Source organism: Podarcis muralis, chromosome 16 (assembly GCF_964188315.1).
Source record: "Podarcis muralis chromosome 16, rPodMur119.hap1.1, whole genome shotgun sequence".
Lineage (NCBI taxonomy): Eukaryota > Metazoa > Chordata > Lepidosauria > Squamata > Lacertidae > Podarcis > Podarcis muralis.
Genome location: NC_135670.1, coordinates 41,663,971 through 41,691,672, shown reverse-complemented (window position 1 = coordinate 41,691,672; position 27,702 = coordinate 41,663,971). Strand labels below are relative to the sequence as shown.

Below are 27,702 nucleotides of genomic sequence, written 5' to 3'. Positions count from 1 at the left end.
CAGTGCTGTGATCTCACACTTGGAACTACTGTCTCACTCTAGCTGCTGCATCTCAAAACAGAGCTCAAAAAAAAAAAGTTGACATTTTTATTCAGGGCGTCAGCATTTTCTAGATGCACTGATTGGAAGCTCAGGTGGACTAAGGCTGAGCAAAGGGTGGAGGTGCTTCCAATCAGATTTAGTGGTTATGGTACTTGGCCCCCAGCCCTAGATACAGGGGGCTAGACACCTCACAACATTAGATGCACTTGGTTTGCACTGGTCTTTCCGCAGCCTGGCAGGAGAGTTTCAGCATAGCCCTCAACCCACACGCACTGGGGCAGCTCCCGCTCAGGGACTGCCTTCCTGCACCTCCCGGTCCCCAGTGAATGAGGCAAGGCAGCCTGCAAGGCAGTGCTGTGCCCCCTGAGTCCCAGCACCTTGTCCTCACTTTGCCATGTCGATGAGGCTCTGCAGGGAGGTGGGGACCCAGGTCTTCTCCCCCTGCACAAAGACCACACCCCGGTCAATGTAGATGACGATGCGGCCAAAAGTGTAGAGCTGCTTCCCTTCATGCCGTTTTCCAATGACTGGCATGAAGACGATGTTGTGCTCCTCCGCCTTGGTCTGGATGAGGTCCTTGAAATTCATGGGCACAGAGCCTGCGGCCATGCCGATCCCGCGCTGCGCCATGTTCTCAGCCTCCCGGCGCTCCTGCATCGCCTCATACTGGAAGTCCTTCCGGCGCTCTGTGTGTGTGAGGTAGGCAATGTTCTCGCGGGCCCCAGGCTGCATGTAGCCACCTGGCAGAGGAGCAAAGGGAGAGAGATGAGATGGCAGCTGGCAAATTTTTGCAGCCTGTGCTCTGCACACGCCCTCCTAGCACACAGCCAGAGCCCAAGGGAAGAGGACACAGGGGGTCACACAGCCTGCAAGGCTGCCCAATGAGCTGGAAAGGTGGAGCGAGGGGACAAAAAGCAGAAGAGGAGCCCTCAGCTGGATCAGGCCCAAGTGGGCCCATCTGGTCCAGCATCCTGTGTTCTCGGTGGCCAACCAGATGCCCCAGCGGGAAACCCGCAAGCAGAACCCGTGCACAAGAGCCCTCTCCCTCCTGTGGCTTCTAGCAACTGGTATTCAGAAGCATCACTGACTCTGACAGGGGAAACTGAGCACAGACATCCTGGCTGGTAGCCTTTGATAGCCCTTTCCTCCTCCATGAACCTGCCTAATCCTCCTTGAAAGCCATCCAAGTTGGGGGCCTCCTGGGGGAGCAAGTTCCATAGTTTAATAAACTATACACTGTCAGTGCAGTCCCTGTTGTTTCTCCCACTGTGCTGATTTTGACGAGGTAAGGAATAGCAGACCTTCTGAAATTGAGGCAAAGAGGAAGAGGAGAACCAACTGCTCTGGAGAGCTGGAAAGGACTATAAGAAACATGGGAGCTCATAGTGCAATTCTATGTGTGTCTCTTCAGAAGGACGACCCCTTGGATTCAGTGGGATTTACTCACGAGTAAGTGTGCAAAGCAAGGGTAGCCCAAATGGTGATCTCCAAATGTGGACTACCACCCTCCCCAATGGCCGCTTGAGGCTGGTGAAAATCGTGGCCCTTCTACAGGGCTCTGCAGCCTCAGTCTCTTCCATTTTCCTCCTCTATGAAAAGGGACACTATTGTTTTGAGCGACTGTTTCCAATGATGATCCTTGAATTACTTCACTGCCAAGCCAATGCAACATTTGTGTTGGCAACCATCACTCACGCACCGACACTGGAAGAGACCGCTCTGTTCATGATGTCCAGAGCCTCGTTGAATTTTTCCTTGATGGAGGGATGGGCCAGCACCTGGTCGGAGAACATCGACTTCCAGCCCAGGTACCACTTGGTGATCTCTTCGTAATTGGGGTTGTTGCTGAGCCAGGAGCACAACACCTGCAGGAGGAGGAGGGTCAGCAGCAGGGAGACCACAAGCAACCCACCCCACCCCCCAAGGCAGAGCTCACAGATCAGGGACTCAAGGCTTTACTTGGGCTGCGGACGGGACAGGCTCACGAGGAAGCAGCGTCCGATGCATTTATGATCCAGGGACAAGTATTTCAAGGGAAACCCAGAAGCCACCCAACTTCCAAAGGAGAGGGCCAGCAAAGCCCCTGGCAGCTCACATGGAACTGTAAAGGGGGGCACTGGTCAAAAGGAAAAAAACAAGTTCCAGCAACACCAATCCACCCCTGCTAGCAGAGAAGCCAGAAAACCAAGCAGGTCCAGAGAGATCAGATGAGCAGGAAGGGAAAGGGAGGAAAGATAGCACACAAGACGTTTCTTGTCAACTGTCCCTCGACAGAGATAATTATGTGGTGATTAATGATAACTGAGTTGTAAATCTTGGTTATCACATCTCTCTGGTCCTCTACTCTGGACTGTATGTACACAAAGGTGATGGCTGGCTGGTGAAAGACCCTGTGTGAGAGGCAAGGAAAGGAAGAGCTCCCAGGGTGGGAGGCTGGGAGAGGAAAGGGAAGCTCCCAGGTGAGAGCTGATGGGACACCCCCTTCTGTATGAGACATGGGTGAAGACCTGCCTTTGAGAGAGGACTTTGCACTTTTGTTGTTGTTGTTGTTCTAAAAACAGCCATAATAAAAGTTTTGTGGCAAACAGATAAATCAGGTGAGCCTGCCAAGCTGCAGGGCTCCAGTCCATTTCAGCAGGGGTACCAGGGGCAGGGTGGGGATTCCTTACTGCCTCTTCCCTGGAGCCACCCTTAAGCAAAAGCTGAACTGAATGTGAGTTCACAAAACCCAACACTGCTGTTTGTGGCAACCTCAGATGTCCCTAAGAAAAAGTGTGGCTGAACCCAGCCGGACACTGCTGGAGTCACACACCTGCAACCACTTGGGGAAGAAGTGCTTCTCCAGGATCCCCACAAGGCTAGAGACAGAGATCATCCCTTCCCAGTCCATCACCCAGAAGAAGGAGTCCATGTGCTGCTGGTGGGGGTTGATCATCAGCTCGTTCAGACACAAGCCTGTGGAGGAATGTGGAGACGGCAGCAAGCTTAAACCAGCTCAGCCTAGAGAGCAGAGGGACTTCTTTGCACGTGCACCCCCCCCAAAAAAAATGTTGATGTTCTCCCCTCAGGGAAACCAGCAAAGCTGCAACCAAGATAAACTTTGTAGGGATGATCGCTGGGTCCGGAGCACACTCCCCACCCGCAGGCAGCCTCAGCCTGCCTGCATGCGTGACCTTGGGGTGCGGAGCACACTCCCCCTCACAGACAAAGCCACAGCTGTCTGAACATCGTGCCCTCTGTCTAACCTTTTGTGATCTCAGTAGTCTGCGGTGTCCTGTCTGTGACCTTTGTCTCCTTCGTCATACACTGTGCAAGGGGAAAATGACGCGGTGGAAACAGGTGCCAAAATAACTTTGTACCACACCACGAGCTCGGGACTGGAAGAAGTATAAAGGTCACAGCCCAAAATGTATCCGCCTGGGTTTGCATATTTGTGTCAATAAAAGGAGCCTCCACAGAGCTGGCCGGCAGCTTGCATGCAGCTCACTTGTGCGCAGCTCACCTGCATTATCAACTCCTGCCTCATGTCCTTCACTTCAGAAACAACTTTCTCTAGTGAGGATCCCAAAAGCTCTTTCAAGCTGTAAGAGAGCAACTGCTGAACTCCCTGTTCCTTCTTCAGATACACTGAAACAGAAGTCACCAGACCCTTATATATAGTTAGAGGGTGGGGAGGGTTCACCCATTCCCACCACCCTTCTGAGTAATACCCCTCCCCACCCTCTCACTATATATAAGGGTCTGGTGACTTGTGTTTCAGTGTATCTGAAGAAGTGTGCATGCACACAAAAGCTCATACCAAGAACAAACTTAGTTGGTCTCTAAGGTGCTACTGGAAGGAATTTTTTAAATTTGTAACTCAGCAAGACAGCAAGCCAATAGGAAAAGTGTTCCAGAGCCAAAATCAGCTCCGGAGGCTGCTACCTGCCTGACCCCACTATCCACCCTGCCTCAAACTGACACCCTACCTACCTACCAAACAAACAAACCCAAATCATTGGATCAGCAAGAATTAAAGTGAGTTTAAGGCACGTGCAAATTCTGCATGCCCACGCTTTGGTCTCTGCCCCTCTTGCATGTGCTTCTGTGGGACAGTCCTGCTTCCTTAACCCCAGAAAGGTTTCTTGAGAGGCAGGGCACCCATTTTGCATGCAAGAAGGTCCAGGTTCAACCCGTGTCACTGTCTCCACGCAGGACAGGGAACATGCCTTGCCAGAAATCCCGGAGAGCCAGTCACTGTGTGTGTAGGCAATGCGGAGCTAAATGGACCTGTGGTCTGTTTTAGAAGAAGGCTGCTTCCCGCAAGGCCTCCAACCCCAGTCGCCCGCCTCCTGGTCTGCTGCAAAGGCAGCCCTGGGGGAACCGACTCACCCAGCTTGGGCACAATGTTCTTGATCATGAAGGCCTCCCAGGACCCCGGGGTGAAGACCTCCTTCCAGGGCTGCAGGATCAGCTTGGCCGAGGAGTCGCTGGGGTGCCATTTCTGGAGGGCGTTGGACAGCTTGTTGCGGATGGGCGAGTAGAGTGGTTCGAGCCGGGTGTGCATTAAGGGCAGCCAGGGGTGGATCCACGAGTGGATGGGGACCGTGTCCGTCAGGGGATTCCAGCTTTCCACCTTGAAGCAAGAGCAGCAGTAAGCCTTATGGGACACCCAGAGGCATTAACTTACTGCTTTTCTATCCCACCTTTTTCTCCAAGGAGCTCAACGTGGCATATGTAGTTCTTTCCTCCCTCATTTAATCCCTCACACCAATCCTGTGAGGTAGGCAGACTGAGAGGCAGTGACTGGTACAAGGTCACCCAGTGAGCTTTGCAGCCATATAGGGATTGGAACCCGGGTCTCCCAGGCTCTAGTCTGTTCCTTTAACCCAAGGGTAGGCAACCTAAGGCCCGGGGGCCGGATGCGGCCCAATCGCCTTCTCAATCCAGCCCACGGACGGTCTGGGAATCAGCGTGTTTTTACATGAGTAGAGTGTGTCCTTTTATTTAAAATGCATCTCTGGGTTATTTGTGGGGCATAGGAATTCGTTCATATTTTTCCCCAAAAAATATAGTCCGGCCCACCACATGGTCTGAGGGACAGCCCATGGCTGAAAAAGGTTGCTGACCCCTGCTCTAACCTCTACACCACGCTGCCTTTGCAACAAGGGCTTTCTGGTTAAGCCTCCTGCCCCACGCAACAAGCCCTGCTGAAACTTCAACGCCCAGTGTGCCTGAAAGGAGCCCCAAGAGCCCCTCGTCTACCTCTTTCTGCAACTTGGGGCAGATCAGCTGGTCCAGAATGTTGTCTAGTATCCAAACAGGAATGATGTGCCCCCAGCTGTCAAGGAAGTCCACCATCGGGATGCAGTTCCGGGGCTGCCACTGTGCTACCACGTTCCGCACGTACGGCATCCAAGTCTCCCACATCAACCTGAAGGATTAAAAATCTCAATTGAGCGGGGCCAGGGGCAGATCCAAACCACGCTTTGCTTCTTCAATAGGAACTAGGGGTGCTTTAAGAGATTTCCTTCTGATGGACAATGCAAATGCAGCTACTGTGTCTTCAAAACCTCCTTTCCCAGCTTCTCTCTTGGGCTTAGGGCAAGTCTGAAATCTCTCTCTCGTGATGTACACATGCCTAAGCAAGTTTGATGGACTCAAGGGTATATAGGCAGCAAAATGCTTTTCCATGTCATCAGCTTTTGCATTTCAAGCCTTAGCCAGAGAAAGGAGGTGCATGGTCTGCTCCAAAGCTTTTGCTGGACTCCCAGCTCCCATCAGACTCAGCCTGCAAGGCTGACGTCAGGGATGAAGCAGGTTGTTGCCTATGCTATGGTCACCTTCAGGTTAGATTGCTGCAATGCATGATGTGTGGAGCTGCCTTTGAAGACAATTTGGAAACTGCAGCTGGTGCAGAAGTCAACAGCCAGCTTATTGACCAGCGCAGTAAAGATTTAGTAAAAATTTGAATTATTAAGGAGATGCAGGGAGAGAAACTATAATATAAGGGTCCACAAAAGGGGGGAAGGGAAGTCCAAGGGAATAAGTTTATTGTTTTGCTTTTCTTTTTAACTGATGCTTATAAAATTTGAAAAATTGAGAAATAAAATTTTATTGACCAATGCAGGGGTAGTCTGAACCACATAATACCACTTCTGGCACAACTGGCTTGCAATTCACTTCTGGGCTCAATTCAAGGTGCTGGCTTTGACCTATGAAACCTTTCGTGGCTCAGGACCCCAATAACTCAAGCACCACCTCCCCCCCCCCCCCTGCATGAACCAACCTGGAGCCTGGGTTAGTCATCCGAGGCCCTTCTCCATGTGTTCCCTCTGAGGGAGGCATGAAGGGTGCCATTCTCAGTGGTAGCTCCCCATTTATGGAATTGTCTCCCCAGTTGCGTGGGGGTTGTGTGCTTGCATGAAACTGTAATTGAAACACCCTATTCCGCTGCCGCAGCCCTCCACCCTGCCCTGTTAGTGACATCTTTTATGACATTTTTGGGTCACTTCCAGGTTTGGCACTGGACAACATAGTGGGAGTTTCCTGTATCTACAGTATTTTTAAGTGCCAGGCAAAAACACTTTTTTTCCATCAGGCCTTCAGCCTTTGATTTGGAGGGTTTTGATATACCGTATTTTTCGCCCCATAGGACGCACCGCCCCATAGGACGCACCTAATTTTTTTTTTTGGGGGGGGGAAATAAAGAAAAAAAAATTTCCCCTCCCCAGGCACGGGGCAGGCGCGGGGGAAGCCCGAGCTTCCCCTGACCCCAGCCCACAGAACAGCCTGATATCCGCAAGCCTAGGGAGCCGCACTGGTCTCCCCAGGCTTGCAGAGAGGTGCGCGAAGCCCGGGGGCGCTCTTCAGCGCGCACCAGGCTTCGGAATGCAGGCAGCTCTGCGCTACCCTCCGGAGCCCCGCACGACTTCGCGCCAGGATCCAGAGGGTGGCGCAGAGCTGCAGGAAGCCCTGGAGCGCAGGCAGTTCCGCGCCACCCTCCGCGGCTTCGCGCCGGGATCCGGGGGGTGGCGCGGAGCTGCAAGAAGCACTGGAGCGCAGGCAGCTGCGCGCCACCCTCCGCAGCCCCGCACGGCTTCGCGCCGGGATCCGGAGGGTGGCGCAGAGCTGCAAGAAGCCATGGAGCGCAGGCAGCTCCGCGCCACCCTCCGCAGCCTCCTACGGAGGGCGCCCCGTGCTCCGCGCTGCCGGCTGCCGCCCGCAAGCCGTACACGCCCGGGGGGAGTTCCCCCGGGCGCGCAAGGCTTGCGGACACCTCCGCGAAGCACAGGGCGTCCTACGGAGGGCGCCCCGTGCTCCGCGCTGCAGGCTACCGCCCGCAAGCCTTGCGCGCTCGGGGGGAGATCTCCCAGGCGCGCAAGGCTTGCGGACAGCTGCGTGAAGCGCGGGGCGTCCTCCGAAGGTCGTCCCGTGCTCCACGCTGCAGGCTGCCGCCTGCAAGCCTTACGCGCCCGGGGGGAGTTCCCCCGGGCGTGCAAGGCTTGCGGATAGCTGCCTGGAGAGCGAGAGGTGTCGGTGTGCACCGACACCTCTCGCTCTCCAGGCTTCAGCAAAAGCCTGCATTCGCCCCATAGGACGCACACACATTTCCCCTTCATTTTTGGAGGGGGAAAAGTGCGTCCTATAGGGCGAAAAATACGGTATGTGGCCTGCTTCAATGCCTTTTTATAATTATGAATGCATGTTGGCTTAAATTTATGTGCTCCCTTTTTTTGTAAAGCACTTTCAGTTACTTTTGTATCTATAAAAAAGCAACTAATAAGTGCAATATATAATTATTATTAAGAAAATCCTCCCCGCAGCATTAAGGAAGGAATTGGATTAGCCAGGCCTGTTTGACCAGCACACGGCTGCTCCTCCCTTGGAGAGAAACTTCCCTGCCAAACCTGCACAGACGCTATGTTCACCTGTGAAAAGCATCCGAGGCAAGGTCCTGCCCACCGTGCGACAGCAACTGGTCGTTTTCCAGCAAGCTCTTCCACTTGGCTAGGATATCAGTGCCATACATGTGATCCTAGAGAGGAGAGGAGAGGCAGTGTGTTAGGTGTACAAGGCAATTGAGAGTCAAACGAAAAAAAGGGAGCTCCTATTTGGAGAAAGGGGACAGCTCTTTCCCCAAGGCTGGCATGGCGTATTGGGTTTATTTGGAAGGCTTTCTATTTGGTAAGGTGTTCTTCCTCACCCTGGACGCTTTTGGGGTGCGATGGCCAGAGTGTAGGACTCTTGGCTAGGGAGATGCACCTACAAAGTTCACAGGGTGACCATGCGCCAGTCACTCTCAGCCTGGCCTGCCTCACAGAGTTGTTGTGAGCAGCGGCATAGGTGCCCGCTGCGGCGCGTGCATCCTGCAGCTGGGGGCGGGGTGAGCCACCCATGGGAGCAGGGCATGCTGCGTGGAGCCTCTCCGCAGCCTCCCCTTCAGCTGTAGGGAGGCTGAGGGAGAGGCAGTGGGCAGATGCAAGCCTCACACTGCCATTTCAGGTAGCGCCAAGCCTACAGGCGCTCAAGCCACCACCTCACTCCCAGGAAGTACACGTGGCTCAGGCACGCTGCAGGCCCCGTAGTAATGCCGGCTCCTGCAGTATGGCACCCAGTGTCAGCCACATTTCTTTACATTTGTTGACTGAAGTAAAAGCTTTAGTGAGCCCTATTTTAATTTATTTATTTTATATATATAAAAAAACTCGTATTTTTGTCATTTTGTCCCCCCCCCACCTCAGTGATGACACCTGGGGTGGCCCGCACCCACCACACACCCCTTCCTCCGCCACTGGTTGTGAGGATAAAAAGAATAAAATGTTTGCACTCCCCTGCTAAACTCATTGGAGGGAGAGCAAGAAAAAAAGTAATTAAGAAACCCTTTATAGGCAGAAGGACAATTGGGGTTTGGGAAGCTGAGCTTGGCCAGAAAATGTGGGTGTTTGGCCACCCAATTGGCATGGCCCTTTTGCTGCTCCTGGTCTCTGAACCCACCCACCTTCAGAGGGTCCCAGTTTTTGAAGTAGTCCTTGACGAGAGGGAAGACAATGGCCACAGCCAGGTCCACGCGGTCGGACATCCGGTACTCTTCGTAGTATTTGTCCTGGAGGGTCTCAAAGATCCTGGCGCACTCAGGCAGGGTCAGGGGGTCCTTGCAGTTGGGCTGCATCCGCCTCTCACACTCCTCCACCAGCTCCAGGACCTCGCTGAGGTTGCGCGTGTCTGCCTCCTCCCGCTCCAGGACCTCCGCCATCTTGTCGATCTCATGGGTCAGGTTGACCACCATGTCCCTCTCGTACTGCAGCTGCCGGTCATTCTGGATGATCTCCTGCTCCGTCAGGTCAATGAGGAGCTGCAGGTTGTGCTCCAGTTCAGGCAGACTGAAGGCCTGCGCCTTGGAGTCCTTGCCCAGCGGTGGAGGCAGCTGGGGGTTGTCGTCAGGGATGTTGTGCTTCTGGCTGATCTGGCTGTAGCTGTAATAGACTTTCTGCTCCCGGCCGGTCATGTCAATCACCTTCCAAACAAGCAAACAAACAGAAAACCCCCAACAAGTTATAAGACCACTTTCAACCAACAGCAGGTACTGCTTCGTGGTGTCCTGGTGAGCAGAATCTATACAAAGAGGGTAAAACAATACTTTTCAGAGGGCCAATTTGGGCTGCTGGAGTAGTAGGCGACCTTTCAAAGTCCAGTCAATTCAAATTCCAAAGCTTGCATATTCCAGATGCAAACCTAAGTTTGGTACACTGCAGAATTACATTGCATCTTCTAATGAGCCCAGCACAGCCCAACACTTTTTGCCATTTGCAGTGATGGGACCGTCTGCAGGCTCCAAGGGAATGGTTCACAAGGGTCAGGGCATGTCTCTCCACTCCCACTTACCCCAGTGTGACCTTGGCTCCACCACTGCCCTCTTCTCCTGGGAAACCCAAGGGCTGACTACCATTTATTTCAGAGGACAGGGCAGGACTTAGCCCTAGGGCTCATGAGCCAATAATGAAATTAACCACAGACACCCAATGCCAACCGGCCATTTTTAAGAGCTGTACTTCTGTATGTCAAGGATTTGGGCTTCTAGGGAGCACGTGGGCTCTTGACTTCCCTTTCCAGTTCAAATCAAGCCAGGCAATTGTTCCAGAATGCAGCAGAGCTCTCTGTTGCTTTTCAAGCATTACATACAGAGGCAGGTTTGGACTTGCCAGCATGAAAGGGCACAAGAGCTAACAGGTCAGAATAGGTCATGCCAGTCACCTGCTTACAACCTCAATCCTGGAGGAATATTAAGGGAAAAGAAAGACACCTAACTCTTGAACCTGGGAGAAAAGCTTCCTTGGCTCATCATCTTCTGTATTTCCCTCAGCAAAGGGACCTGTTGCAAGCCAGTCAAAGCTCCCCCTCGCTGAGGACAAAGGTCAGAGAACGAGCCAGGAGGAGAGCGCTCTGAGTAGTTACTAGCCAGGACGGCTCTGCTGTGTCTCCACTGTGGAAGGCAGCAATGCTCCCAAAGACCAGTTTCTGGAAACTGCAGGAGCGAGGGCTCTCATGCTTGGACCTTGCTTGTGGATTTCCCACATGCAGCTGGTTGGCCACTGTCAGAAGATGATGAACTACATGGGGCCCCCTTGGCCTTATCCAGCAGGCTCTTTCTTTTTCTGAAACCTGCCCCATCTTGCTTTGGACAATCAGCCTCACCTTCACTTGTGCCAGCTCCTTCTGAGGTGCCGACAGTTGCTTCCCAGCCCGGCCTTTGGCTTTCAGTTCCTCCACAGTCTTGTAGGTGTACTTTGGCTTCTTCTTGCCCCCACCTGGGTCCTTCCGCCACTGGCTGAGCTCCTTCTGGAACTCCTGGGATGAAAGAAGAGATGGGAGAAGTGCAAGATGGAGGAGGGAAACACTCCACTGGGGACTGCAGAGCACCAAACCCTTTCCTTGGTCTGGGGCTGAGCAGGGAATATTGCCAGTGGACTATGTCCAGGGGAGGGGAGGGGGGGTTCACTCTTTTAAAGGTCTGCGCCAACAGGCACCAACCAACCCTAGCTCTGGTCCACAATATGGTCTTCTACAGGACATGCCTGAAAGCAAAAAGCAAGGCTTTAACTCTCTCAGTCCTACCAGCTGCCAACATAAGTTGTTATGTGTACAGAAATGAACTGCCAACCCAGGTTCCAAGAACTGCTTTGTACCCCGTTTAAACATTTGCCAAGGGAAGAAAGAATCACAGAATTGTAGAGTTGGAAGAGACCCAAAGCATCATCTAGTACAACCCTCTGCAGTGCAGGGATCACAGCTGCTCTCATGCACAGAGCCAGATACAACAGTCAAATGCAGAAGGCAGTTTTTGTTAGGATGTAAACACCATTGTAAGAAATCACTACATTTCTTCCACACAGGTCCCCAAATGTGGCAATGAGGAGAGTTGGGGGAGGGGGAGAAATGAGGAGAAGGAAAGGGGGGGCGGGAATACCTCCTCTGCCTCTTCGTCTGAGTCAACAACAGGGAAGTCCTGCAAGGACTGTGTGGTTCGCTCAGAGCCATACGCCCCTATGGCTGCCTTGCCTTTCCTCTGCTTAGCTTCAATAGGGTTGATGATACCTAAGAAAATTCACAGCTGTTAGTGAAGTGAATATAAGAACACAGAATGATCAGAGCTGCCTGGAAAGGGAGGCAAAATAGCCCAGCAGCAGCTCTACTATTCCCTGCGCTTGAGCCCTGGTTGGCTCTTCTATTTTCAGAAAGCCTGCCCCCCATATATTTCCCCACCCACATCAAAAAGAGCTGATGGGGTTGCATCTCTTGGTCTTAAAGGGCCAGGCAGTTAATTAGCCCTGTGGCACTCTGGGAAAGGAGTGCTGCTGCTTCCCCTACTGTTCATCCTGGATGAAGTGCAATTTTCCTATCTGGACATTTCATGTTAACCAGAATCTTTGCAAGTAGCCACTGTTTAACGCCTTCCCCAACCTGGTGCCTTCCAGATGTGTTAACTACAAGTCCCATCAGCCTCTGCCAGCACAGCTGACGGTCAGGTTGGCCAAGGCTGGTTTACAATTTCTGTGCCAGTTTTACATACAGATCAAAATTAACTGATAGGCTGATTCTGCTTGAAGGAGAAAGAAAGGCAGATACCAACTTGGTTTTTGTTTTCCTGGGGTCTTCTTTAAAAGCCTGTACAACAAATCAAGTGGGGTGCTGGGCCATACCTTGAGCATTCTTTCCAAGGCCCCTTCCAGGCACATAGCCCATTTTTTGAAGAAGTTTCTGCCCAATTCCTTTTGTATGCCTCTCCCAGCTACCAAAGTCCATAAAAGATTTGGTTCCTCCTATGAAGCCCTTCTGGCTCGGTTTGAAATTGCCACCCTGTTAAAACACACACAAAAAGATGAATTAAATATCATAGTTCATGGGTAGGCAAACTAAGGCCCAGGGGCTGGATCTGGCCCAATCGCCTTCTAAATCCGGCCGGCGGACGGTCCAAGAATCAGCATGTTTTTACATGAGTAGAATGTGTCCTTTTGTTTAAAATGCATCTCTGGGTTATTTGTAGGGCCTGCCTGGTGTTTTTACATGAGTAGAATGTGTGTTTTTATTTAAAATGCATCTCTGGGTTATTTGTGGGGCACAGGAATTCATTCATATTCCCCCCCCCAAAAAAAAAAAATCTGCCCCGCCCCACAAGGTCTGAGGGACAGTGGACCGGCCCCCTGCTGAAAAAGTTTGCTGGCCCCTGTCCTAGTTCATTCAGTGCCTGGCTCTACTGACAGCTCTATTACTAAAGCACTGGTGTGTCTCAGGCCAGACATTTATTTGGGGTGTTTATAGTTGAGACTGTGCACATTCCACACCAACAAAATCCAGACTGTGTGGTTCTTCCTGTTGCGGTTAGTGCTTCCTGAGGTTCTTTAAGACACTCCAGAACCACAATTAAAATGCAGTGATTTATGGCCCAATTAACTAAGAACTCACTGTCTTTAACTTCTTTGGCACAAACTCTTTGGGGATTTCTTCCTGCTTCAGAGGCTTCTCATCCTCATCAGAATCTTCATCTGTTATCTCATCAGCTGCTGGCTTCTTTAGCCCAGCACTGATAAAGTTAACAGGCGCCGAGTAATCTTTAGACCTAGGTTAAGAAAAAATACATTTATTCAGAGATGTTTCTGTAGTCTACAGATATGCATTTAGACATGAGATAGCTTTTTCCTGATTAAATTCACTGTTGAGAGACATCTATGCTACTTGTCAAGTTAATAACGCAAAATCAGAAGCTGACATATACAATCAAGGGAGGTGTTAATCAAGGGTTTGGAAACAGGGGTGCAGAACCTTCAAGAACAGCCTCACAAATCACAACATTCCCGATCACTTCCTCGGGGGGCCAGTACCGTTTGCCCCCAAAGCTGGGCCTCTCATCATCAGAATCGTGCTCAGCCCACATGCCATAGGTGGCCTCCTCCTTGGTCTGCCAGTGGCGCTGCCGGTTGGGATTGAACTCATTCTGAAGGTCCCAGTCGGTGATCTCAAATTTCTCCATCTCCACATCGTCATCAGCAGCAGCGTCATTTTTGCCATACAAATGGGACAGCGACATGATGCCTTGTTGGAGTAAGAAACTGGCATAGGTATGGGGAGAGGAAGCAGAAGATGAAGAAATAACCCAGGAAGCTCCCTGTGCACACTCCCCAACCCCTCAACCTGCTCCCTGACCTAGCTCTCTCCCTCTGACCATTCCTTTCCCCACTCCTTGTCTATATGTGATCCCCTGCCTGCCCCTCATCTCCCAAAATACACAAGCCACCTTGACTCTACTCCTAAACCTGGCCCCAGGTTCCTCTACAATCTTAACCTTTGCTGCTGCCCACTCTCCCTCCTGGTTATTCCTACAATTACCCCAATATAAAATGATTAAGGGTATGTGTGCCTCCCCGATTTTGGGACTTTTTAATTAAGAGAAAAGGTGAGCAAGAGGTATGACAAGATAGGAGTAAGTGAATAGAGGCTCTTCTCCCTCTCATAGCACATGACATTGGTGTTAAGAGTGTCAGATGAGGGCCTGGGAGATCAGGGTTTGAATTCCCCAACTAGCCATAAAGCTCACTGGGTGACCTTGGGGGAGTCACTGCCTCAGCTTACCTCACAGGGCTGTTGTGGGGACCCAGGAGGGGGAGAATCAGCTTGAGCTCTTGAAAGAAAAGGTGGTGCCTAAATGCAACAAAGAAATATAATAATGATGACAAGTGAGGTGCGCGTTGGAAGATTCAGGACAGACCCAAGGAAGCACATTGTTAAGTGACGGAACTCCCTCCTGCCGGAGGCAGCGGTGGCTATTAACTCGCAGGGCCTCCGGAGAGGACTGGGCAAACTCACAGAGGGTGGTAAGGCTAGCGATGGCGACCAGGCAGGTTCTTTTTATCATATGTGCTGTCTTGTAGTAAGGTTGAAGCTTACTGGGATACAATATATAATGAACTGAAAAAGATGTTTAAAATGACAAACTTGTAAAAAAATCCCAGAAGCCTTCCTTTTGGGAATTATAGGGACAGAATAGAATAGAATAGAATAGAATAGAATAGAATAGATTCTTTATTGTCATTACACAAGTGCAACATTGCACAAGTGCAACGAAATTGGATGCCATCCCTTAAAACAACAAAAGCAAAACAACAACAACAACCAAACAAACCACATTCCAGCCACACCCACACCAACACCCATCAAACTCCCAGGTCACACTATCGAGTTACAGCATTCAAAAAGGCCACAGCTCTTGGATAGAAACTGTTTTTCAGTCTATTTGTCTTTGACTTGATGTTTCTATATCTCCTGCCAGAAGGCAGTAGTGCAAACAGACTGTGTCCCGGGTGAGATGAATCCTGCAGGATGTTATTTGCTTTCCTAAGACAACGGGAACCGTACAGTTCTTCCAAAGATGGGAGAGGATGACCAATAATCCTTTGGGCTGTGGTTATGACCTTCTGGAGCACCTTCCTCTCCCTAGCTGTACAACTGGAGAACCAAGCACAAATACAGTATGTAAGAATGCTCTCTATGGAGCCTCGGTAGAAGGACACCAGCAGTCTCTCACTCAGATTGTTCTTCTTTAAAAGTCTGAGGAAATAAATTCTCTGCTGGGCCTTCTTCACCAGAGCAGTGGTATTTGCGCTCCAAGTCATGCCCTGATCGATAGTTACTCCCAAAAACCTGAATTCCGCCACCCTCTCCACCCGTTCCCCGTTGATATACAAGGGCTGAATGTCCGCCTTTTTTTTCCTGTAATCCACCACCAATTCCTTGGTCTTAGCCGTATTAAGAGCCAGATTGTTCTCTCCACACCAAACACAGAGCCGCTCCACCTCGTCCCGATAGGCGGACTCATCCCCTCCTGAAATGAGCCCTACCACCGTAGTGTCATCAGCAAACTTGATGATTTTGTTGCTGGAATAGATGGCTGTACAGTCATACGTATAGAGAGCATAGAGCAGGGGACTCAACACACAACCCTGTGGTGAGCCGGTGTTAAGGCTAAGGGCTGTGGACATATGTGACCCTACTCTAACCCTCTGAGAACGTTCTGACAAAAAATCCAAAACCCAGAGACAGGTGGAGTTGGAGAGTCCAATCGCCTCTAGCTTGGACACCAGTCTATGGGGGAGGATAGTGTTAAAAGCAGAGCTAAAATCCACAAACAGCAGCCTCACATAACTCCCCGGCTGCTCCAGATGGGACAGAGCAGCATGGAGAGTGGTGTTGATAGCGTCTTCTGTGGATCTATTTGCCCTGTATGCAAACTGGTAGTTGTCAAAAGTTGATGGAAGACAGGAAATAATGTGACGGCGCACCAGTTTCTCAAAACACTTCATGATGATTGGAGTCAGTGCAACTGGTCTATAGTCATTCAAACTACTGATTGTGGATTTTTTAGGCAGAGGAACAATAGTTGACGACTTCAGGCAGGGTGGGACAATAGACTGGTGTAAGGACTTATTGAAGATCTTAGTAAAGACCCTCGCCAGCTGATCCGCACAGCCCTTCAACACCTTTCCAGTGATGCCATCAGGTCCAGCCGCCTTCCTCGGATTCGCCATCCTCAATACCTGTCTCACCTCATGTTCCTCTACCGTGAATGAGGGGCCCCTATGGGCTGGTGGCTGTAATACCGGCGTCTCAGGTGGCTCCTTCTCGAAGCGAGCAAAGAAGAGGTTAAGCTCCTCCGCCAGCAAAGGGTCACCGTCGACAGCACCAAGGTTAGGTTTGTAGTTGGTAATATGCTGAATCCCCTGCCACATCTGTCTTGTGTTGTTGCTCCTTAAATTATCCTCAATCCTCAGCCTATAATCCAATTTTGCCCGTCGAATACCCCTCCTCAAGTTTGCTCTTGCTACACTGTAAAGCTGCACCTCGCCTGACCTGAAAGCCCTGTTCCTTTCCCGCAACAGGCACTGGACCTCTCTATTCATCCAGGGTTTCTGATTGGGGTAAAACCGGATGGATTTATTTACTGTGACAGTGTCTGTGCAGTGATTGATATAGCACAGAACTGCCGCCGTGTGCTCCTCCAGGTCTGAACTATCGAAAATATCCCAATTGGTTCTCTCAAAACAGTCCTGCAGCTGGTGAATAGCACCTTCAGGCCAGATTTTAACAGATTTTAATATTGTGGGAGCCCGTTTCCTGAGTGGGATATATGCTGGTACCAGGAACAGAGACATATGGTCGGACTGGCCCAAGTGTGGCAGCTGTAAAGCCCTATAGCCGTGATTTACATTCGAATAAACTTTATCCAGTGTCTTGTCCCCTCTTGTGGGACATTTCACATGCTGATAGAGCGTTGGGAGCACTGTTTTAAGTTCAACATGGTTGAAGTCTCCCGCAATGATGTGCACAGCTTCAGGATACTTGTCTTGCTGGCTGCTGATAAGGTCCTGCAGGCATCCCAAAGCCAAGTTGGCATTGGCATCTGGTGGCACGTACACACCAGTTAACATAACAGCTGTGAACTCCCTAGGGAGATAGGCTGGTCTACATTTAACAGCCACATATTCCAAATCCGGTGAACAGTGACTGCCCACAGTCTTCGAATTATTGGACCAGCATTTGTTCACATATACACACAGCCCCCCTCCTTTGGTTTTTCCGAAGTCCATGCCTCGGTCATGACGATGTACCGCACAGCCTTCCAACTGAATAGCTGTGTCTGGTATGGACGGTTGAAGCCATGTCTCAATGACAAATAAAACGCAGCAATCTTTTACAAGGCTGTTCTTTGCTGCCTGCAGCCTCAATTCATCCATCTTGTTGGCAAGAGATCTCACATTAGCAAGAAATATGCTAGGGAGCGGTGGTTTAGATGGACTCCTCTGCAATCTTACCAGGACGCCAGCCCGACAACCCCGCCTTTGCCTCCTGTCTCTACGCCGCCTTCGCCTCCTCCCTGGAGGCATAGTAATCCATGGAGAGCCCGGTGGCCTGGCTACTCCCACAGGAACGTTATCTGGGCGAAAATAATCAGCTCTTACAGCTTGTTCACACTGTAACCCGACCTTCAGAAGTTCCTGCCTGCTGTAAATCTTTCTTGCCCGGCCAGACATACTCAGACCAAGTAAAAATAATAAAAACAAAACAAAACGCTGAGGGAGAGCACTAAGCCGCAGCGTCTATGCGCGCTGCCATCTTGTATATCTTGTATCCGGTTACTGGCTATTGGATTCCCATTAAACCACTCCTTTCCTTATCTGCTTGTTCAAGGCTGAATTAATTTTCGGTCCTCTTCACAATCAGGAAGGTGCAAATCCCGTGTAGACAAATGGCATCCCAAAGCCAGCGCCCTACAGCAGCTGAACTGTCAGTTGGACTTTAACTGCCAGTTGGACTTTACCTGGCTACTCCCACAGGAACGTTATCTGGGCGAAAATAATCAGCTCTTACAGCTTGTTCACACTGTAACCCGACCTTCAGAAGTTCCTGCCTGCTGTAAATCTTTCTTGCCCGGCCAGACATACTCAGACCAAGTAAAAATAGTAAAAACAAAACAAACAAAACAGAACGCTAAGGGAGAGCACTAAGCCGCAGCGTCTATGCGCGCCGCCATCTTGGATCATCAACTTGTAAAAAAATCCCAGAAGCCTTCCTTTTGGGAATTATAGGGACAGAACTACCCAAACCCAAACTGTATAGAAATTTATTCATGTATGAGACTACAGCGGCAAGAATGTTGCTTGCCCAAAAAGGGAAAGTCCCAGCAAAAGAAGAATGGATGCAAAAACTTATGGAATATGCAGAAATAGAGAAACTTACCAGAAAAATAAGAAATCAAAATAACAAACTTTTTATAAAATAATAGAAATGGTTTATTGAATATTTATTAAATATTTACAAACAAACTAAACAGATAAGAACATTGGCAGGATTACTGTAATAACCTGCAGATTTAAGAGAGTATGTATATAAATTAGTTGAATAAATGAGTAAATTAATTTGGAATATGCAGAAAACATTAAAAATAAATTTAAGGAAAATCAGGAGGGGGAAGGAAGTCGAGTTTTGAAATGTTAAAATGATTGCAAAATTATTGAAGTGTATAAAACTGAAAATCAATAAAAGGGGATGGCGACCAGGCAGAGTGGCTCTGGCCGGGGCCGCAGCTGAGCCTCCCTCCGCAGCACCACGGAGCCTCCAGGCCCAGCGGCAGTCTGCCCGGGACTCCTTTGGAGGCGCCGCGCCTGCTGGGCCCCTCCCGCTCCGCCCCCCCCCCCCCGCCTCACTCACCGCCTCGCCCGCCGGTCGCCCGAGGCAAAGGAGACGCGCATGCGCAACCAGCCGCTTCCGCCGGAACCAGGAACCATAGATGCGGAAGGAAGGGCGCCGGGAGGGAAAAGGCCCCTCCTTCCCTCGGACTCGGTGGTCCTGGCGGAGGACGGAGCCCTCTCGGAAGGAAGGAAGGTGGGGGGAGAGGATCCCCTGACCATGGGCAGAGTGCCCTTCCTTCCAGACTGTGTGTGCCCCGCCCGCTCCCCAATTCGGAGCCCGCTTTTGTTTGGCTCTTGGCGGCGAGACTTTTGCAGCCCGCATTCACACGTGGCGTCGGCAACACGCGGGTTCCAGAGGCGTGTCCGGGAGGGAAGTCTTTGCCAAAGCAGCCACGGCTCCAGCTGGAGGAGCAGGCAAGCGGCCCCCGACCCCTCCACGGAGCCCCTTGTGGGCTTTTGATGCTTCTTACTTGCCCGGCTTGTGGGTTTAGAATAATTTATAAATGAGCCAGTAGATTCTGGTTTATTTGGCCAGGTTTATAATCCTCCTTTCAACAACACTTTGTAGATTTTTCTTTTTACAATCAAGAGGTATATAAATTTTATGAAATAAACACCAGAAAGTTTCCTAGCTAATAATTGCTGCCAAGTGTGTTCATAGAATTATATAATTGTAGAGTTGGAAGTGTTGCCAAGGGTCATTTAGTCCATCCCCTTGCATAGTTAAGAGAGTCCCTGACAGATGACCCTCCAGCCTCTGCCTAAAAATGTTCCTTGAGGGAGAGTCCACCCCTTCCAGCTTGACGGAAAAAGGTAAAAGGCGGATCTACACGGATCCTCGTGAATTCATATGATTTTTTCATTCAAATTAAATAAAACCACCATGATACTGTAGACCATGTCTTACTCTGTAGAAAGCATCAAAAAAATCACGCATCCACTGTTTCGGGGGGGCGCAGGGGCGCAAAAACATGGTTAAAAAACACGGATCCTCATGGATCCTCATGATTTTTGCACTAGATCAGCCCAAACTCACTTTCAAATTACAAATCATGTCCAGGGGCACAACATCCACCACAGAAATCACGCATCCACGGCTTCCTGGCGAAACCGTGGCCCAAAAACGTGGTTTTCAAGAACGGATCTTCATGGATCCACACGCTTTCTGCATCGGGCCAACCCAAACTCACCGTCAAATCACATATCATAGTAAGGGGCACAGCCTACAACACAAAAAACTCGGATCCACACCTGCCTGGCCACGCCCTGGCCCAAAAACGTGGTTCCGAAGCACGGATCCTCATGAATCCTTATGATTTTTGCACTAGATCAGCCCAAACTCACCGTCAAATCACACATCATGTCCAGGGGCACAGCTTACACCACAAAAAACTCGGATCCATGGCTTCCTGGCCATTCCATGGCCCAAAAACGTGGTTCCAAAGCACGGATCCTCATGGATCTTCACGCTTTCTGCATTGTGCCAACCCAAACTCACTATCAAATCACACATCATTCCCAGGGGCACAGCCTGCACCACAAAAAACTCGGATCCACGGCTTCCTGGCCACTCCATGGCCCAAAAACGTGGGTCCAAAGCACGGATCCTCATGGATCCTCACGCTTTTTGCATTGGACCAACCCAAACTCACCGTCAAATCACACATCATTCCCAGGGGCACAGCCTGCACCACAAAAAACTCGGATCCACGGTTATCTGGCAATGCCATGGCCCAAAAACGTGGTTCCGAAGCACGGATCCTCATGGATCCTCACACTTTTTGCATTGGGCCAACCCAAACTCACCGTCAAATCACACATCATTCCCAGGGGCACAGCTTACACCACAAAAAACTCGGATCCACGGCTTCCTCCCCACTCCATGGCCCAAAAACGTGGTTCCAAAGCACGGATCCTCATGGATCCTCACGCTTTTTGCATTGGACCAACCCAAACTCACCGTCAAATCACACATCATTCCCAGGGGCACAGCCTGCACCACAAAAAACTCAGATCCACGGTTATCTGGCAATGCCATGGCCCAAAAACGTGGTTCCGAAGCACGGATCCTCATGGATCCTCACACTTTTTGCATTGGGCCAACCCAAACTCACCGTCAAATCACACATCATGTCCAGGGGCACAGCTTACACCACAAAAAACTCGGATCCACGGCTTCCTGGCCACTCCATGGCCCAAAAACGTGGTTCCAAAGCACGGATCCTCATGGATCCTCACGCTTTCTGCATTGTGCCAACCCAAACTCACCATCAAATCACACATCATTCCCAGGGGCACAGCCTGCACCACAAAAAACTCGGATCCACGGCTTCCTGGCCACTTCATGGCCCAAAAACGTGGTTCCAAAGCACGGATCCTCATGGATCCTCACGCTTTTTGCATTGGGCCAACCCAAACTCACCGTCAAATCACACATCATTCCCAGGGGCACAGCCTGCACCACAAAAAACTCGGATCCACGGCTTCCTGGCCACTTCATGGCCCAAAAACGTGGTTCCAAAGCACGGATCCTCATGGATCCTCACGCTTTCTGCATTGGACCAACCCAAACTCACCGTCAAATCACACATCATTCCCAGGGGCACAGCCTGCACCACAAAAAACTCGGATCCACGGCTTCCTGGCCACTTCATGGCCCAAAAACGTGGTTTTGAAGCACGGATCCTCATGGATCCTCACGCTTTCTGCATTGGACCAACCCAAACTCACCGTCAAATCACACATCATTCCCAGGGGCACAGCCTGCACCACAAAAAACTCGGATCCATGGCTTCCTGGCCACTTCATGGCCCAAAAACGTGGTTCCGAAGCACGGATCCTCATGGATCCTCACACTTTTTGCATTGGGCCAACCCAAACTCACCGTCAAATCACACATCATTCCCAGGGGCACAGCCTGCACCACAAAAAACTCGGATCCACGGTTATCTGGCAATGCCATGGCCCAAAAACGTGGTTCCGAAGCACGGATCCTCATGGATCCTCACACTTTTTGCATTGGGCCAACCCAAACTCACCGTCAAATCACACATCATGTCCAGGGGCACAGCTTACACCACAAAAAACTCGGATCCACGGCTTCCTCCCCACTCCATGGCCCAAAAACGTGGTTCCAAAGCACGGATCCTCATGGATCCTCACGCTTTTTGCATTGGACCAACCCAAACTCACTGTCAAATTACACATCATGTCCAGGGGCACAGCATCCACCACAGAAATCACGGATCCACGGCTTCCTGGCCATACCGTGGCCCAAAAACATGGTTTTCAAGAACGGATCCTCATGGATCCTCACGCTTTTTGCATTGGGCCAACCCAAACTCACTGTCAAATCACACATCATGTCCAGGGGCACAGCTTACACCACAAAAAACTCGGATCCACGGCTTCCTGGCCACTCCATGGCCCAAAAACGTGGTTTTAAAGCACGGATCTTCATGGATCCTCACGCTTTTTGCATTGGGCCAACCCAAAATCACTGTCAAATCACATATCATAGCCTGGGGCACAGCCTACACCCCAAAAAACTCGGATCCACACCTGCCTGGCCATACCGTGGCCCAAAAACGTGGTTCCGAAGCATGGATCCTCATGGATCCTCATGATTTTTGCACAAGACCATCCCAAAGTCACTATCAGATCAAACATCATGGCCAGGGGCACAGCATCCACCACAAAAATCACGGATCCACGGCTTCCTGGCCATACCGTGGCCCAAAAACGTGGTTCCGGACCACGGATCCTCATGGATCTTCACGCTTTTTGCATTGGACCACCCCAAACTCACTGTCAAATCACACATCATAGCCAGGAGCACAGCCTACACCACAAAAGTCACGGATCCATGACTTCCTGGTAAATCCATGGCCCGAAAATGTGGTTTTGAAGGACGGATCCTCATGGATCCTCACGCTTTTTGCATTGAGCTACCCTAAACTCACCGTCAAATCACACATCATGTCCAGGGGCACAGCCTACACAACAAAAAACTCGGATCCACGGTTATCTGGCAACGCCATAGACCAAAAACGTGGTTTCGAAGCACGGATCCTCATGGGTCCTCATTATTTTTGCACTAGATCAGCCCAAAGTCACCATCAGATCAAACATCATGGCCAGGGGCACAGCATCCACCACAAAAATCATGGATCCACGGCTTCCTGGCCATACCGTGGCCCAAAAACGTGGTTTTGAAGGTCGGATCTGCACGGATCCTAACGCTTTTTGCATTAGGCCACCCCAAATTCACTGTCATATCAAACATCATGTCCAGGGGCACAGCCTGCAGCACAGAAAACTCAGGTCCACGGTTATCTGGCAACGGCATGGCCCAAAAACGTGGTTTTGAAGGTCGGATCTGCACAGATCCTAACGCTTTTTGCATTAGGCCACCCCAAATTCACTGTCATATCAAACATCATGTCCAGGGGCACAGCCTGCAGCACAGAAAACTCAGGTCCACGGTTATCTGGCAACGGCATGGCCCAAAGACATGGTTTTGAAGCACGGATCCTCATGGATCCTCACGCTTTTCGCATTGGGCCAACCCAAACTCACCGTCAGATCACACGTCATAGCCATGGGCACAGCCTGCACCACAAAAATCACGGATCCACGGCTTCCTGGTCATACCGTGGCCCAAAAACGTGGTTTTGAAGCACGGATCCTCATGGATCCTCACGCTTTTTGCACTAGATCAGCCCAAATTCACCATCAAATCACACATCATCGCCGGCGGCACAGCCCGGACCACAAAAAACTGAGATCCACGGCTTCCTGGCCATACCGTGGCCCAAAAACGTAGTTTTGAAGCACGGATCCTCATGGATCCTTACGCTTTTCGCATTGGGCCAGGCCAAACTCATCATAAAAGCTTTTTGACACCTAATCGTCTCCGCCTCTCATTGCGCGGGAGTCTCCTGCGCAGGGTGGGCGTGGGTAGCGGAGTGCCTGGGCTCTCTTCACTGACTTCCAGGGAAGAATCCCGGAGCCCTTCCACCTCCTCTTCCCATTGCTCTCCTGGACTCTTGGTGTCACGCGTATTTCCTTCCCCTTCCACCAAGCTGAGTCTCCCCCTTGTGCTAGGACCTTCACCTGCAGAATCTGAGACCCTCTCCCTCTCCCGTGTCTCTGATGTCAGTTCCCTGACAGCTGCCATTAGACCCTGGATTGCAAAAGAAATAATACAGTACTGTAGGAAAAACTATTTTGAAAGACAAGACAAATATTTTCAAGTGGAAATTGATGCTGTTCCTCCCAAGAAGAGACAAATCTTGAACGAGAGTTATATTACTGTGTCTCGACCTTGCCCAGAGGGATGGAAGGATACACTAACCTATTGCTCAGATATTTTACCTTCCTTGTTTGAAGGCTGCTGGCCACTATGTTTCTTGAAGGAAGGGGGCAGGAGGCCCAGTGGTGACCTAACTATGGTTTACTGTGAAGGAAACTGCAAGGACTGGTACCACTGCTTTCACATAGGCATTGATTCAAAAGATCTTCCAGAGGTTTTCGTGTGTCCAGACTGTCAATCCACTGTGGCCAAATAGATTTTGAAACTGCAAAGTGTCATATTCCACAGGTTGGTATAATACAGCAAAATCCAAACATATAGTTTTCATCATCATGGCAGGGATGGTCCTTTTCCGTAGAATTCTTATTTATGGAGTTAGTTTTTATATCCTGCTTTTCTCTACTTGAAGAAGTCTCAAAGTGGCTAAAAATCTCCTTTCCCTTCCACCCCCACAACAGACACCTTGTGAGGTAGGTGGGGCTGAGAGAGTTCAGAGAGAAGTGTGACTGGCCCAAGGTCACCCAGCAGCTGCATGTGGAGGAGCGGGGAAGCGAACCCAGCTCACCAGATTAGAGTCCACCCCTCTTAATCACTACACCACAGAATCGTATCTCTTAAAACTCTGGAGCAAGCTGTTCAGTTCAGCCTTGTAGTGATACTGATTTGAGGAGGAAAGGTTGGTGATGAGCAAGATCTGTTCCCATTTCCCAACACAGAGACCATAGAGCAGTTTCTTTTGGGAGCTGATCCTGCAGAGTGTTTCTGTTCAGAATTTCCGTGGCAGAAATCGGCTAAGTGCCTTTATAAACATTCAGCTTCTCAAATTGGAGGTGGAGGGCAGAGAAGGTGCTAGTCCTTACCTCCCTCCTCCCAGCCCCATGATCCGTTGCCCAATGGGCTGAATTTCAGGGCTTTTGCATGCAAAGGGCAAGCTTGTTCTTTACTTGTTTAGATCTTTAAACTTGGGAACAGATATTTGGCTCCATGACCACAATGACCAAAAGGTTCAGCTTCTAGAGGACTGGAAAGATCATGATTGTACTTCCCCTACCCTCAGCCCTAACTCCGTTGAGTATTTTTTGTTATGAGACTGAGTGTTTGGGGCTGATGCCGTGGCATTCTTGTCCGGGGGCTTGATGGAAAAACAGAAAAGTGACCCTCACCTAACTCTCCAATGCCCTTCAACAAGAATGCTGTAGGAAATATTGCTAAGCCCAAAGGGAGGCAATTTGCTTCAGCTCACCTTGTTAATGGCAGAGCAAAAGCTATGCGTGTGTCATTCTCAACCAGTCTACTTTCAGGACTGATTTTAGAACCCTCTTATATCAGGCCACATGGTCACTGGGGTGGCTCCATCATGCAACCATGACTATCCACACAGGGACCATCTATTTTTGTTTTTTTCTGATACTGGATTTTAAGTTACAGTTACATCTTTTAAAACAACTGTCAGTATATCACACTGTATTGAGTGCATGTCGGATCTCGTCTTCAGTTTTCCTTTTTCTGTGAACCGTCCCTTGGAGCTCTCCGGGCCCCATCCTGTTATTTGGCTCTGCCCAATGACCCACCCTTGCATCGCAGTGTTCACCTTCTGTTGTCAGATATTTCGGTTTTTAAGCCTTTGTGCTTTTTTATGTTTGTACATATTTTATGGGCTAATAGCCGTAAATAAATGAATGAATGAATAAGTATCACACTGTATTCCCTGACAGGTTGCTAATACACCAGAGGACAGGGTCAGAATTCAAAATGACCTGAATAGCCTAGAGAGCTGGGCCAAAACCAACAATATGGAGTTCAATAGGGAGAAATGTAAGGTACTACACCTGGATAGAAAAAATGAAATGCACAGGTGGGGGACACTTGGCTTGACAACAGTACCAGTGAAAGGGATCTGGGAGTCTTGGTCGACCACAAGCTGAATATGAGTCAACAGCGTGATGTGGCAGCTAAGAACGCCAATGCAATTCTGGGCTGCATCAATAGGAGTATAGTGTCTAGATCAAGTGAAGGAATGCTACCACACTATTCTGGTTGGTCAGACCACACCTGAAATACTGTGTCCAGTTGAAGAAGGATATTGTCAAGCTGGAACATGTCCAGAGGTGGGTGACCAAAATGTAAAAGGTCTGTAATCCAAGCCCTATGAGGAGAGACTTAGGGAGCTGGATTTGTTTAATCTAGAGAAGAGAAGATTAAGGAGTGACATGATAGCCATGTTTAAATATTTGAAGGGATGTCATGTTGAAGAGGGAGCAAGCTTGTTTTCTGCTGTTCTAGAGACTAGGATGCAGAATAATAGATTCAAACTATGGGAAAAGAGATTCCACCTGGGCGCGGTAATCCAGTCAGGGAAAAAGGGAGGCATACTATGTTTAGGGCACCATTTCCAGCCTCTTCTCCTTTTCGGGGTGAGAATAGTGGATCCTAAAAAGGGCTGCTCAGTCATGGATACAGCTGCTGAGCTGCTCAACTGCCTTATTCCTTGAGTCAGAACGACTGAACGCCCATGTGTCGGTTCATGACTAGGGGCTTCACATTCCTGCCCCTGTAGCCATTTAGTGATCGCCATGGGGGTTGGGTTTGGGGGGGTTGGGTTGGGTTTTTGGAAGATGCCTGTGCGTGAATTTGTTTTATGTGTGTAGATCAGTGCACACTGACCAACGCACAGCCTTCGCAGTAGGGCTCTGTTCTGATGGCATGAGTAGTCACGACGAACTGGTGGATCCTATCTCATGCAGCCTTCATCCGCCTTCACAGCCGTTGTAACACACTGCTTGTTATCACCCGCCTGTTCTGCCATTGAGGACTTCTTGGCTCATTCTTTGTCTAGCTCCTTCCCTGTTATGTACTAAGCTTGGATCCTAGAACAATAGGCAAGTAGGATCCTAGAATGCAAGAATTGATTGGCTTGCAGGAAAGACCAATCAGGCTCCAGGAGGGAAGCAGAACCAGCCATTCAGACGGGACTCATTGTGTAAATAATGTATATAAAAGCCTGAGGTTTTGGGGGAAATTCAGTCACTGTTTTACAAGCTGCAATAAAGAGCATGAAATCACTACAGGACTCTGAGCATATTTAATTTTCTTTGACCTTACCACCTTGGGTGACCCTGCTGGGAGTACGAGATTCCCAACGGCTTCACTCACAAGGGTCATAGGAATGTGCAAGCCCACTCACCATGACAAGTGAGAGAACTGAGATAGATTGCACTGAGCCCTGGTCTCATTAGACAAAGTGTTCCACCAAAAAGGCTCTGGCTCTGGTTGAGGACAGCTGGATATGTTTTGGGCCAGGGACCACCAGTAGGTTGCTGTTAGATGAGCATCACACTCATGGGGGTGTATTGGAAGATAATTCCCACAGATAAGAAAGGTCACAGACTGTTTAGGGCTTTAAAGATTAGCACCAAAACATTGAACCTGATTTGATACTCCACCTGGAGCCAATCCAGCTAATTAACAACCAACTGAATGTGGGCTCTCCACAAAGTCCAAGAAAGAACTCATGCATCTGCATTTTAGACCATTTGGAGTTTCTGGAGCAGTCTCAAGGGTAGCCCTGCATATCTCTCTCTCTCTCTCTCTCTCTCTCTCTCTCTCACACACACACACACACACACA

The 27,702-nt window shown here is 50.0% G+C and overlaps 1 protein-coding gene across 2 annotated transcripts; it reads right to left on the bottom strand.

Moving 5' to 3' along the window:
* Positions 1-73: 73 nt before the first annotated feature.
* TFIP11 (tuftelin interacting protein 11) lies at positions 74-18,865 on the bottom strand. 2 transcript variants are annotated; one of them, XM_028710410.2, is made up of 14 exons: positions 18,781-18,865; positions 14,149-14,217; positions 13,401-13,628; positions 12,985-13,138; positions 12,222-12,378; positions 11,489-11,616; positions 10,717-10,869; positions 9,023-9,538; positions 7,953-8,059; positions 5,287-5,455; positions 4,414-4,657; positions 2,855-2,997; positions 1,742-1,907; positions 74-782 (listed from the first exon to the last, which is right to left on the bottom strand). In XM_028710410.2, the coding sequence occupies exons 1-14, from the start codon at positions 18,855-18,857 to the stop codon at positions 427-429; spliced, it is 2,667 nt and encodes an 888-aa protein (XP_028566243.2). In that variant the 5' UTR covers positions 18,858-18,865; the 3' UTR covers positions 74-426. The 2 variants fall into 2 exon arrangements, with proteins under 2 accessions (XP_028566243.2, XP_028566245.1); XM_028710412.2 differs by having other exon boundaries at positions 13,401-13,611; positions 18,781-18,798.
* Between the last annotated feature and the right edge of the window lie 8,837 nt (positions 18,866-27,702).